We start from the raw sequence: 12711 nt of genomic DNA, 5'->3' as shown, positions 1-12711 counted from the left end.
AGCGTGTGGGCGAGGAGGAGAGCGTCTCTGAACACAGAGACGGGGAGGATGAAGACGGGGGGCAGAGATGGGACAGCTCCTTCGGGCGGTTCTGCCCCACCTGCCAGATCGCCACGGGCACCCCCAGTGGGCTCCCGGAGGCGACCACGCGGTCCTCCTGCGGACTGAGCTCCTTCCGCTGAAGACTTTGAAAATCCTTGTATCAAAAGGATAAAGCCCGCATTCAAAGCGTGCACACACACACACACACACATGCGCACATACACACACACACACACACACACACACAACCCTGCTGGCCTCCTGAACTGTCCGCAGCGCAGACAGGCTGGGCCACAGGAGGGCTGCAGGTTCTCACGGGCGGGCGGGCGGCCCTTCCGGAAGCCACCCCGCCTCAGTGAAGCCCAACCCGGCTGTTTTCCTCGCTTCCTATTGTCCCACTGAAGGAGCTAATCTGGCCGGGACCCCCGCCGCTGGGAGTCCGGTCCTGCTCGCTGATAAGCCTGCGGGAGGAAACGCCACTTCCTCGCATTCTCCCGGGAACCGGGGCTTTGGCAATCAGGGTGCCCCGCGGCCCGTCCCGCCCCACAGCCCCGAGTGGCGCCGGTAAGAGCACACACGGAGTGAGCGGCGCTTCCACGCGGGTTTCTCTGGAAAGAACGCCCCCCCCCCCCCCCCCGCCCCAGATTGACAGCAGATAATTGCGTTTCGATCTGCAGCTTCCCAGGCGGCCTCTCCAGATGTAATTTTCTCTGAGCGGAGAAGCCGGCCTGAGCGGGGCCCAGCGCGTGCTTTCAAAATAAAAAGATGGGAAAAAAAAAAAAAAAAGCCAGACCTGGCAAACACTCATCAAAAGAAAACTAATGTAGATAAGATAACATGAAATAAAGCAGCTTTTAGCACAAAAATGGCAATGTCGGGATGGTGGTAAAATGGTAACATTTAAGACATCCACAGCACAAAGGCAGAACCTGAGAGGTAAAGTTTTCAGTTCCACTTGACGGGATAAAATACTGGGACTAGTCGGCTGTGATAAATTATGTACAAAAAATACAGTAATCCTGAGAGCAGCAGTTTTCAACCAGCGGTGAATCTGGTACCAAATATACTAGCAGTGCCGGAGTTAAAGAGGGACGTCACGTAATGATTAAAGGGCCAGTTCGTCGAGAAGAGACAATACCTAACAGTGTGTATCACAAACTGCACAGTTCAAACATTCATGAAGAAAAGCCACACGGACTAAGAGGGGACACATTTATAGTCGGAAACGTCAACATCCCTTCAGAACTGATAAAACCACTAGAAAAAAAATATTTTGTTTTGTGAATCATTCTGGCAAAACTTTGAAATGTTAATAGCACTAGCAAAGTTATGGTGAGACACATGGAGACAGATGGGCTATAATAACGGGATATAAATGAATATAAAAGTCCTGAGAAATAGTAAATTGATATGTTCAGAAGCTTAAAATGTTTATGCCATGTTTCAACCCAGTATTTTCACTTTTAGGGATCTCTCCTGAGGGAATAAGGTGGTCCAACACTTATCTGTCTAGACCAGTGGTCGGCAAACTCATTAGCCAAATATCAACAGTACAACAGTACGATTGACATTTCTTTTGAGAGCCGAAAACCGACTTCTGCGCATGGGCCACGAAGTTTTAATCGCACTGTACGTGCGCGCCTGCATGTGGTATTTTGTGGAAGAGCCACACTCAAGGGGCCAAAGAGCCGCATGTGGCTCGCGAGCCGCAGTTTGCCGACCACTGGTCTAGACCATCATAGCAGAGCTATTTATAATAGCAAAGGTAGAGCATCCAAATATGCCCACTAATTGTCAAGTACTTAAAAATGTATTCTATCTATAGATGTAATGCGATCATTAGGATAATGACTCTCAAAAGGATTTTTAATGTCTTGGTAAATGAGAATGATTTTTAGGCAAAATAGTAGTATATAAAGCAATGTACACATAAAATAATCAAAATCATGTTAAAAATACACGCGTAATGACAGATATAGACAAAGTGACTGGCATATAATAGCGATGGTCTCTCTGTGCCTTTCATTGGCTTGTTTCGCTCCCCCCGCCCCCCAGGTTTCCTATCGCGGATGATGTCACGTTCACGGTCAGAACAAACAGAAACTGTTCCTTCCAAACCAGCGTGAGAAGGAGAGGATATTCGCCAAGCATCGCACGCAGTGCTGCGTCGGGTTGGGAGAAGCTCAGGAGATGGCGAGATTTTTGTAAACAATTTTGAAAATGAACAATAGCAACAAGTTCGCCCACATTTGTTCTCCAAGCGCCCACCTCTATCTCCCTGTCCAGGCCTCGTGACGAACGGGGTGCCTGCCCTTCTCAGAAGTGTCCCGGCTACGACGCTCACTGCATGGCACCCCCCTACCCTGGTGACAACCACGTCACTAACGTCGCGCGTGAGTATCGCACCACTACTGTCCCCCGGAACCTGCTTCCTGCCAAGGGCCACGGGAATATTTATCCCACCATCCACGCGCCGTACAAAATGACCCACGTAAAAATTACCGGCCGTGTTTGGTCGAACGCTTCATTAACTCACCCTAATGCCTGGGCAGGGCGGGACCACATGATTTCGCGGGGCTTACACGGCCCGCGGGCCGGACGTTCCCACCCCCGCTGCGTGGCCATCACGCTTACCCCCCGAGGAGCTCAGAGAGGCACGCCAAGCAAAGCCCCTTGTCCAAGGTCAGGCCCACCAAGCCTCAGAGCCTGGGCAGCCGTCGAGGTCGCAGCGGAGGGCGGGCGTACCTGGGCCTGCCTGAGCGCAGGGGTGGCCGGCAGGGGTCTGGCGGGGACGCTGGGTGCGCGGGGCGCCTGGTGGAGGGTCGGGAGCACGCGCTGCGGGGAAGGGGGCCGGGGGCGGTCCAGGGCCTGGAGGGGCCTGCTGATGGCAACGCTCTGACGCGGCGGCGGCCTCCTGGGGTTGTCCTGCGGGGTCAGAGCAGCGGCCATGATGCACGGTCTCAAGAGCGTATGTGATTCCGCCCTGCCGGGGTTCAGTGGCAGAGCGCCGGCCCCTGCACCCAGGGTCCCGGGTTTGATTCCCAGTCAAGGGCACACACCTGGGTTGCAGGTTCCATCCCTGGCCCCGGTCAGGGGCGGGTGTGGGAGGCAACCAATCAATTCTTCTCTCCCCTCCTCTTCCCCTTCCCTCTCCTCCTCCTCCTCCTCCTCCTCCTCCTCCTCCTCCTCCTCCTCCTCTCCCTTCTTCTCCCTCCCTTCCACTCTCTCAAAAAATCAATGGAAAAAATACCCTCGGATGAGGATTAACAAAAAATGTGTGCGATTCCTCAAGGAAAAAGCAGCGCCTACGAGTCCGCCATCGCCGAGGGGGAGGTGGGTGGAGTAAGGGATAGGTATCAAGGAGGTACGTGAGAGGGCGTCTACAATTATTTAAGCTTCAACATTCTAATGGGAGCACCCCTCCCGCTAGCCTGGAAAGAGGGACCCCCTTCTGGGTGGATTTTAAAGGGCCGGTTGATTAACAAACAGGCTCGAGACACCCGACAAAGTGCCGGCATGAAGGCCCGGGCCAGACCCGAGGGCACGGAAGGAGCCGTGAAAACAGGACACAGCTCAGCGCCCGAGGTGGCGAGAAGCCAGGACACGTGCTGGGCGGCGGCGTGGAGGCGTCCGGAGGCCGGGGCCGAGGTCAGGGCCCCCCGCCGAGGGCGGGGCTCTGCGCGGTGTGCGGTCTCAGCGACCGATGAAGACAGACGGACAGACGCAGCTCGAGTCTGTGCCTCGGCCCCCTGCCCGCTCCCCTCCCTCTTCTCTTCCTTTCTTTCTACAAACAGCTTTCCCCAGGTACACCTGACACGTGATTAATTGCATATATTTAAAACGTGCAATTTGGTAAAAATTGACATATGTCCACACTCATGCAACCGTCACAGAAGCGAGATAATGAACACATCCATCACCCAAGAGCCTCCCCGTCCCCTCCCCTTCCTGCCTGTAAGCAGGACCCGCTTCCTGTCACTGTGCGTTAGTCCGCGTGTCCCAGACTTCACACAGTGGCACCACCAGCCGCTCTGTCTCTCCGGCTTCTGTCCCTCGGCTCACTGTCTCCAGGCCCGTCACGCTGTGTCAGCGGTGCCTCCTCCTCACCGCCGAGCCCAAGCCCCGTGTGCACACACCTCAGCTGCTCCCCTGCCCCTGCCCCCAGGCCTGGAGCGCTCCCGTGCGGCACAGCGAGCCCCCTCCAGCCCTGTGCCCTCCCCTGCACCGGGGACCCCGGGCCTCAGAGCCGTGCCCTCCCCTGCACCGGGGACCCGGCCTCAGAGCCTGTACTCTCCCCTGCACCGGGGACCCCGGCCTCAGAGCCTGTACTCTCCCCTGCACCGGGGACCCCGGCCTCAGAGCCTGTACTCTCCCCTGCACCGGGGACCCCGGCCTCAGAGCCTGTACTCTCCCCTGCACCGGGGACCCCAGGCCTCAGAGCCGTGCCCTCCCCTGCACCGGGGACCCCGGGCCTCAGAGCCGTGCCCTCCCCTGCACCGGGGACCCTGGCCTCAGAGCCGTGCCCTCCCCTGCACCGGGGACCCCGGGCCTCAGAGCCTGTACTCTCCCCTGCACCGGGGACCCCGGGCCTCAGAGCCATGCCCTCCCCTGCACCGGGGACCCCGGCCTCAGAGCCTGTACTCTCACCTGCACCGGGGACCCCGGCCTCAGAGCCTGTACTCTCACCTGCACCGGGGACCCCGGGCCTCAGAGCCCGCCTCCCTGGGCACCACTCACCGTGGCTGAGCTGGACGGCGCCGGCTTCCTCGTCACGCCTTTGCTGAGGGGCGCCAGGGGAGCCTGGCCGGGCTGGCAGCCGCCGGGGGGCCGGGCGGGGCGCACGCACCTGCAACACAGGCACACGGCTCACCAGGGCGCTCTCCTCCGGCGACTCCGCTTCCCCCTGCTCACACGGCACTCAGACAGGCACCGATGTTTAAAGTCCGCGTGGGTAAACACGCCAAGGAAACATCATCCACACTCTCACAAGATTAAACCGTAAATACTCGTTTCCTCTCCCAGAGCCCCCACCGAGCCTGGTGAACCAGTTCCCGCAATCCGGACTTGCGGCTCCGTGACCCTGGGGGACGCGCGGGATAAAGGGCGTTTCCGCATGCGGCCTGAACACCCGATGGGCACATCTTGACCCCCGCGCCTTAGGGAGAGGCCAAGGCCAGGTGGAGACCCCTCGGCGAGACTCCCCGCCGCCTGCCTCTCTCTCCTGAGCGCGGAGCGTGTGCAGGGCACGAGGAGGAGGCAGCGGGCTGGCGGACACATGAGAAACCCCCACCGTCTGCTCTCTGGAGAGGGCAGCGGGCACGCCCCTGATGGCCGTCTGGGGAGACCCCCCCCCCCTCCCCCGTACCTTAGCTTCTCCAGGGTCTTCTTGTCGGTAAACAGCAGCCGGACCAGCGTCTTCCTTTTGAGATAAACCGCGAGCCCGGCCGCGAGGAGACACAGGACGCTGGCCAGGACGCTGGCGGTGAGGCCTCGGTGACCTGGAACAACACGGCTCACTCAGGGCGCGGAGGTGGCCGTCGGGAGCCAGGGACCCACCGAACCCGACAGCGACGGCCAGGCGGGCCCCGAGGGAAGGAACGGGAGCGCAGCTGAGGGATGCTCAGAGGCCGCGGGCGAGGTTCGGGCTGCGCGGTCACTCACTGCTGGCCCCGGCGCGGGCCCCGGCGGGAGGGCAGCGGGAGGCGGGAGCCGCAGGGAGCCGTCGCTGAAGCCCCTCGGAGCTCCCGGGGTCCGGACTGAACCCTCTCCAGCCCCCTTCACCCACGGGCCACACGGGCCACCGGGCCCTGCCTCCTCTCTCGTCAGGGAGGAGCTGGTTTGGCTTTATTTTCGTGTTTGTTCAGAATAAGCCTCCTCGTGCCCGAGTGTCACATCAGAAGAGAGAAGAAACAAAGAGAGGGAGACCGCACCGCCCACTGCGATGCCCACGGTGCGTTTTGTGACATCAGGGACGCGGGGTCCAGCGCCGGGCAAACCCTTTCTCTGGGAGGAGGCGGTTTATGGTCTCCATGGAAACGCCCTCCTGGGGTCTGACCCATGTGGTTTAGTGCAGTGACACGGAGACCCCCAGGCGGGCCCGGGGCCCGGGTCGGAGCAGCTTTAGCTGCATTTCAGCGGCACTGAGCTCCGTGGGAGCACGGGTCTCCGCACAGCCACTGGGCTGCTCCCGGCGATGGAGGGGGCTTCACACAGTAGGTGCGAGGGGGCTTCACACAGTAGGTGTGAGGAGGGCTCCACACAGTAGGTGTGAGGGGGCTTCACACAGTAGGTGTGAGGAGGGCTCCACATAGTAGGTGTGAGGGGGTTTCACACAGTAGGTGTGAGGGGGGCTCCACACAGTAGGTGTGAGGGGGTTTCACACAGTAGGTGTGAGGGGGCTTCACACAGTAGGTGTGAGGGGGTTTCACACAGTAGGTGTGAGGGGGGATTCACACAGTAGGTGTGAGGGGGCTTCACACAGTAGGTGTGAGGGGGGTTTCACACAGTAGGTGTGAGGGGGCTTCACACAGTAGGTGTGAGGGGCTTCCCACAGTAGGTGTGAGGGGGCTTCACACAGTAGGTGTGAGGGGGGCTCCACACAGTAGGTGTGAGGGGGGCTCCACACAGTAGGTGTGAGGGGGGCTCCACACAGTAGGTGTGAGGGGGGCTCCACACAGTAGGTGTGAGGGGGGATTCACACAGTAGGTGTGAGGGGGATTCACACAGTAGGTGTGAGGGGGCTTCACACAGTAGGTGTGAGGGGGGCTCCACACAGTAGGTGTGAGGGGGGCTCCACACAGTAGGTGTGAGGGGGGCTCCACACAGTAGGTGTGAGGGGGGATTCACACAGTAGGTGTGAGGGGGGATTCACACAGTAGGTGTGAGGGGGATTCACACAGTAGGTGTGAGGGGGGATTCACACAGTAGGTGTGAGGGGGATTCACACAGTAGGTGTGAGGGGGGATTCACACAGTAGGTGTGAGGGGGATTCACACAGTAGGTGTGAGGGGGCTTCACACGGTAGGTGGTGGAGGTGACTTGTCACCCAGGCTGACGCTCTGCCTCGGCCGGGTGCTCACTGGCTGCAGCCCAGAGGCAGGGCTCCCACCACGGGGGAGGGGTCCCCTCGCCCCCTCTCCTCCTCGCTGCCTCTGGACTTTGTCTCGGCCGACACGTCCTATCAGGCGTCTGGGCCCGAGGCTGCGATCAGCAGCGGCCGCTGACTCATGGTCAGTGTCCCTGGAACCTTCGCTGTGGCCCCCGGCCAGACCGTCCTCCTTGGCCGACGCGAGCGGCCACCGCCGGGCTCTGGGCCAGTCCCGCTGTCTGTCCGTGAAGCTGATTGCAGAGGGGCAGCGGAGCCTGAACATCGTGTTTATCCCCAAACCCTCCCCTGAGCCGCAGACGACATCTGCCAGGCGGACATTGACGGCCCCCCGCTGCACTGGGCGCCCCAGGCTGCCTGTCCCCACCCATCGGCTGCTCAAGGCACACGCCGGGACGGCACGGCGACGGCCCCCTCTCGTCGCCTCCTCCCTTGCCCATCCCGTGCCCCGAGTCCTGTGGACCCCGCCCTGCCCGTCCATCCGTCCGTCCGTCCACTGCCACCCCCCACCCGCTGCGGACCCACGAGCCTGGGGCCCGGGGCTGGCCTTCGCGAGTCCTTCGATGGGGCCCGACGTTCAGACCCCCTGGCCGTCCGCTGGAGCGTGACCTCAGCTAAGAAAAGCGCCCCCCCCCACCCCCCCCCCCCCGCCAAAGCAGCGCGAGGGGCCCCGGAAGGACCCGGAGGACCTTGGAGAATTTGGGAACAGAGCGGGGCCTCGGGCCGTGTGAGGCCCACGCGGGGGCCCCACTGGGGTTCCTGCTCCCGGGGGTCTACACCTGCACCCACGCCGACGGCTGGCGAGCCCGTCTTCCTGGGAAAGACCCCCCCCCGCCCCACTCCCCTTGCCCCTCTCCCCTGGGCGCGCCGTCCCCTCCCACCTGCTTGCCGAACGGGGCCGCTGTCCGTGCTGCCTCCGAAGCCGGACCTGTCGCAGAAGGGGGGCGCCCAGTGGGCCTCGCAGTGGCAGTTCTTCCTGTTGTTGCACACCTGCCGGGGCGCCAGGGGGGGGGGGAGCAGAGTTAGGGTGCACCGTCCCTGGGGCAGAGGTCAGTCCCTGAGCCCTCACTGGGCGCCACGGCCAAGCAAAGCCCGAGGTCAGAGCCCCTCAGCCCCCATAGGGCCAGATCAGCGAATGCCACCGAGAGGACCAGCCCGCGGCCCAGCACCTGCTCCGTGGCCGGGCCCGCGGCTGCACGTGGCCGTGACCCGCCGGTCAGCAGCTGTCAGAGGACCATGGAGGTGGTCAGGGCTCCCCCTCTGCCTCCCACGGCTTCTCAGGCCCCCAGGCCCTTTTCTCTGTCGATTAAACATGTTTTTATGGATTTCAGAGAGAGGAAGGGAGAGGGAGAGAGGGAAACATCGCTGAGAAACATCGACGGGCGGCCTCCTGCACGGCCCCTGTGGGGGACTGAGCCCGCAACCCGGGCACTGCCCATCGACAGCTGCACCCCCAGGGGAGGTGGCACTGCATCCCCTGTGGTCACAGCCCAACAGTAATCCAGGCAAACCCCATCCTTCTGGATAGAATCACTGGCGAGTGTCTGCAGGTTTTAAAAACAGGATTTGGAGCATGATTCCTGCAGAAAAGGTTTCAGAAAAACAAACGAAGCCCTGGCACATCGGGACGAATACGGTTCCACTGGAAACGAAGTCCCTCGGGAGAAATAAATCACGTTTTAAACAATCAGCGTCCCCTTCTCCCCTGAAGACTCTCTGGACCAAAACAACAGGCTGTTCCGTCGAAACCCGCCGCGTGGGACTTGAGAACGCGTGGCGGGTTCTGTCCCCTCTGTCTCACTTCCTTTCGGAGGGGTCTCAGCTCAGACACGCATTCTCAGTCTTGGTTGTTAAAGGAACGGCTCTGTTTGAAATGTTGCGAAACTCTTCAGGAAGGATGGTTAGGGGTACGACTACTTTAAGATGACAAAGTCCTTTTTGTAAAAAAAAAATCACAGGATGTTCATTTGAAAGTGAATGACGGCTCCATCGGATTTTTTGTAAAATAAGAAACCCAATGTACAAAAAGGTCAAAGGAAATGGATGTCTTTAGAAGAAAGCATTGAGAAGACACTGCTATGTTTTTAAGAAGTTATGGGCAGCCCGGCCGGTGAGGCTCAGTGGTTAAGCATTGACCTCTGAACCAGGAGGTCAGGGTTCCATTCCCGGTCAGGACACATGCCCGGGTTGCAGGCCCGATCCCCAGGAGGGGGTGTGCAGGAGGCAGCCGATCAATGATTCTCTCTGATCATGGATGTTTCTCTCCCTCTCCCTCTCCCTTCCTCTCTGACATCAATAGAAATATGTTTTATAGAAAGTTACGGATTGCAAACACCTTTGCAAACGAATGAGTTGGTGCTAAGCGTGGATGGCGGGCTGGGAAGGAGCACCCGTCGACTCACCCCTCTGCCGTGGCACTGCCTGGCACACTCGTGGACACCGAACACGCTGACGTTCTGACACCGGCGATGGAGGCAAATCTGAGGAGGAAACAGAGCGGGCGTCTCAGTCCTTCCGCCAGCCCACGCCACGCCGGTCTGGGGTGTACAACTGGAAAGCAAGGGGACCTTTGGGGAAGCCGATCTTGCCGTGAATATGGGTGCGTGTTTCACGTGACACAGACACAGGTCCTTGTGCCCGTGGTCTCCACACTGAGCACAGGCCAGCACTCAGATCCATGGGGACACCTGCGTGCCTTCACACGTCGATGGCATTTTCTGTGGTTTCGGCCAGTCCCGAAAGGGTGCTAACCGATTTCCTCGTGGCTTTGTTAGTGCTTGCCGTCACACCTGCCTGCTGGGCATTTACTTTTTCTCCATGAAAAGACACGAGAGAGGGAGAAACGGGCGAGTTCCTGCCCTGGGGCCTGTGTGGACTCAGAGGCAAGAATACAGGGTCCGGATCTTTGAAGGGAGATAGCGAAAACGGGTGCTTTCCCAACAAGCTGACTGACAGGCGCTATCGCCGATGCCAGAAAGCACGCCAGACGTGCTCAGCGGGGGACCAGGCGGCCGGGCCCTCCTGCTTCCCGGGCCTTGGCGGGGCAGCCTCCGCTGAGGGACACGGGGCTGGTCCAAAGAGCTCTGCTTCATTTCAGAGGCGCGGAACACACTCCAGACTCACGGGGTCAGGCCCGCGGGCTCCCATAAGCTGCCACCGCGTCGCGGAGTCAAAGGGAGGGGGTCTAACTCTGGGACTGCGGAGCGCTTTTTAATCACGGGGACCTTCCTAAGGACGTGCGCGGTCTGATCCCAGTTGCGCGTAAGGCACGATTCACGCAGCTCAGCTCCGAGGCCGGCGGTGACCTTGGCTGCGGGGATGTCACATTACAGCTGATGGAGGAACCTGAGTTGCAGTGAACACACCAGGACCCCTCAGACTCTCCATGCGGCTCCGCTCTCCTCCGAGCCCACGGGCCAGGCCTGCGGAAACGGAGGCCACGCCCGCTTGCCGGTGCACGTGGAGGAAAACGCATTGGTAAACCCAGTCCCCGCCGTGTCAGTGCTCAGGTGTCATCCGAGCGTCAGGGCCTGGGTGTGCATAAGCTAGCCGTGGCGAAGGAGACATCCGTGTGTCTGCCAGGGTCCCCGTGTCGTGCTGGTCTTGGGGACACTCTGGTTCAGGGAGCAGGAGGGAGGGGGTGATGGAGGAAATGTCTGCCCACGAGTCCTGTCTATCCCGTGACCTCTGTGGGAGTGGTTTCACAACCATTTTGAAAATGGGGTCCTAAAGCACGTGGGGTTGACTCCTCTTCGTTCCTAGAACATCTCATTAACTTGCTTTCATTTAGTGTGGCAAGGTCTGTCTGGTGAGAAAAATCAATGTGGCAGAAGGTGACTGTCCCGATATTTTTTTAATTTAAATTTTGGACTTTATTTCTAACTCCTGAAATACCTTGGCCTACCTTTCTCCCTGGTCTCCAAAGAACCCGCTTTCTGCCTTCAATGTCTCCTAATTCTCCCCCTCCTCCCCTCCTCCCCTCCCCCCATTCCCTTCTCTCCCCTCCCCTCCCCTCCCCCAGGGGTCTCTGAAAATACATCTGCCTTCCCCTTCTGAGTCCAGGTGAGAACAAGCCCCCGAGGTCTCCATGCCAGAAACCAGGGCCACTTCCCAAAACAACTCCATCCGCTGCTGCGTTTCCTTCCGGAGCAACTTCCGGCTGGAACCCTCGCGACTCCCAGGTTAGAGGTGACTTGGTAACACCGAAGGGTCCAGAGCACGAGCTGGCTTCCCCAGATCTGCATCTCAGGGCCAGCTGGGACCTGGCACTTACTGACTTCTTCCTCCAGGTGCCGAGACCAGGTGCGGAGCCCAGGTCCCGAGAGGGAGGGGCTCGGGGAGCACACACCCTGTGCCTCGGTCCTAGGCCAGCGGTCGGCAAACTCGTTAGTCAGCAAAGCCAAATATCAACAGTACAACGATTGAAATTTCTTTGGAGAGCCAAATTTTTTAAACTTAAACTTCTTCTAACGCCACTTCTTCAAAATAGACTCGCCCAGGCCATGGTATTTTGTGGAAGAGCCACACTCAAGGGGCCAAAGAGCCGCACGTGGCTCGCGAGCCGCAGTTTGCCGACCACGGAACTAGGAGACGGCATTTCTCAGGGCCCGGGCCACACTCACGGGGCCCACGCAAGCATCGTGCTCGGGGTCTTACTTTTCCGTCTGCGCACTTGGTGCCGGCCAGCACCAGCCCCGGGTCCGGCATGTCGTCGCCCAGGTACACGTGGGTCCCGCGGCACAGGATCCGGCCCCCTTCCTGCAGGGGGATGTTCGTTTCTATGGAAACCGCGTTGGTGCCGATGACTGGCCGGCTGGCGCCTCCTTGGCACTGGATTTTCCCGCACTTGGCATCTCTGGAAGGAAGGGGGCACAGACAGGCCCCGAGGGCGTTGGAAGGAGCCGAGGCCGGGCCCGGGCCCGCGCCGGGTCGGGGGTTCCGTACCTCAGCTCGCATTTGGCGAAGGAGCTCTTGGAGTCTTTGCCGCAGTTGCCGTAGGGGTCGCCGGCGGAGTTGACCCGCTCAAAGCAGATGCCAGGGGCGGGCTTCGCGCCTGGAAGGGAAGCAGAGCAGCGTCAGGCCCGCACGTGGCTCCGCAGTTTCCCCGGAACCTCGGGGCTTTCGGGTTCGGGGAGAAGGGCTCCATCTGGAGGACTCGCCCCGGGGTCCGGCTGACCCCTGACGCAGCTGGCACCTCGGCCACTCCTGGCCAAGCACACATTTCCCAGCTCAGGGACCGAGGCCTGGCTGTGGGGCCAGACCCAGGCACACAGGAAGGAGGTGGCTGCCGGCAAGAAAAGGGGGAGCTGGCGCTCCCTGGCATCATGCCCACCGCTCCGTGAGACCACGCGAGCTCCGGCGGGTCCCACGGAGGGCGATGGCTCGTGTGGGGAAGCCGGGACCTCACACGCGCTTCAGCCCGTATAGCCCCGTTCGCCGGGCAAATTCATGCCCCTCGGAGGCCGTCACTCCGCACAGCCTGACGGTGCCCAGCAAGAGGGCGCGGGAGCCCCAGGGCTCGGGGAATGGCCTCCTTTAGCACATCGTCCCGCCAGGGACTGGGG

The 12711-nt window shown here is 60.4% G+C and overlaps 1 protein-coding gene across 2 annotated transcripts in view; it reads right to left on the bottom strand.

Moving 5' to 3' along the window:
• Positions 1–12711, bottom strand: part of ADAM12 (ADAM metallopeptidase domain 12) — a 176348-nt gene that overhangs the window by 11481 nt on the left and 152156 nt on the right. For both annotated transcript variants that reach the window (XR_013814711.1, XM_079793191.1), the window contains exons 15-21: positions 12092–12200; positions 11804–12002; positions 9550–9627; positions 8029–8137; positions 5408–5540; positions 4780–4888; positions 2788–2967 (exon numbers count right to left, since the gene is read on the bottom strand). Coding sequence is in view for 1 of the 2 variants with exons in the window: in XM_079793191.1 (XP_079649317.1) it covers positions 2788–2967; positions 4780–4888; positions 5408–5540; positions 8029–8137; positions 9550–9627; positions 11804–12002; positions 12092–12200 (917 nt within the window). In the remaining variant the exon portion in view is untranslated. The remainder of the gene's footprint in view (positions 1–2787; positions 2968–4779; positions 4889–5407; positions 5541–8028; positions 8138–9549; positions 9628–11803; positions 12003–12091; positions 12201–12711) is intronic.

The sequence above is a fragment of the Cnephaeus nilssonii genome (assembly GCF_951640355.1).
Source record: "Cnephaeus nilssonii genome assembly, chromosome: 16".
Lineage (NCBI taxonomy): Eukaryota > Metazoa > Chordata > Mammalia > Chiroptera > Vespertilionidae > Cnephaeus > Cnephaeus nilssonii.
Note: the sequence above shows the minus strand (reverse complement) of the source record. Positions and strands in the feature narration are given on the sequence as shown.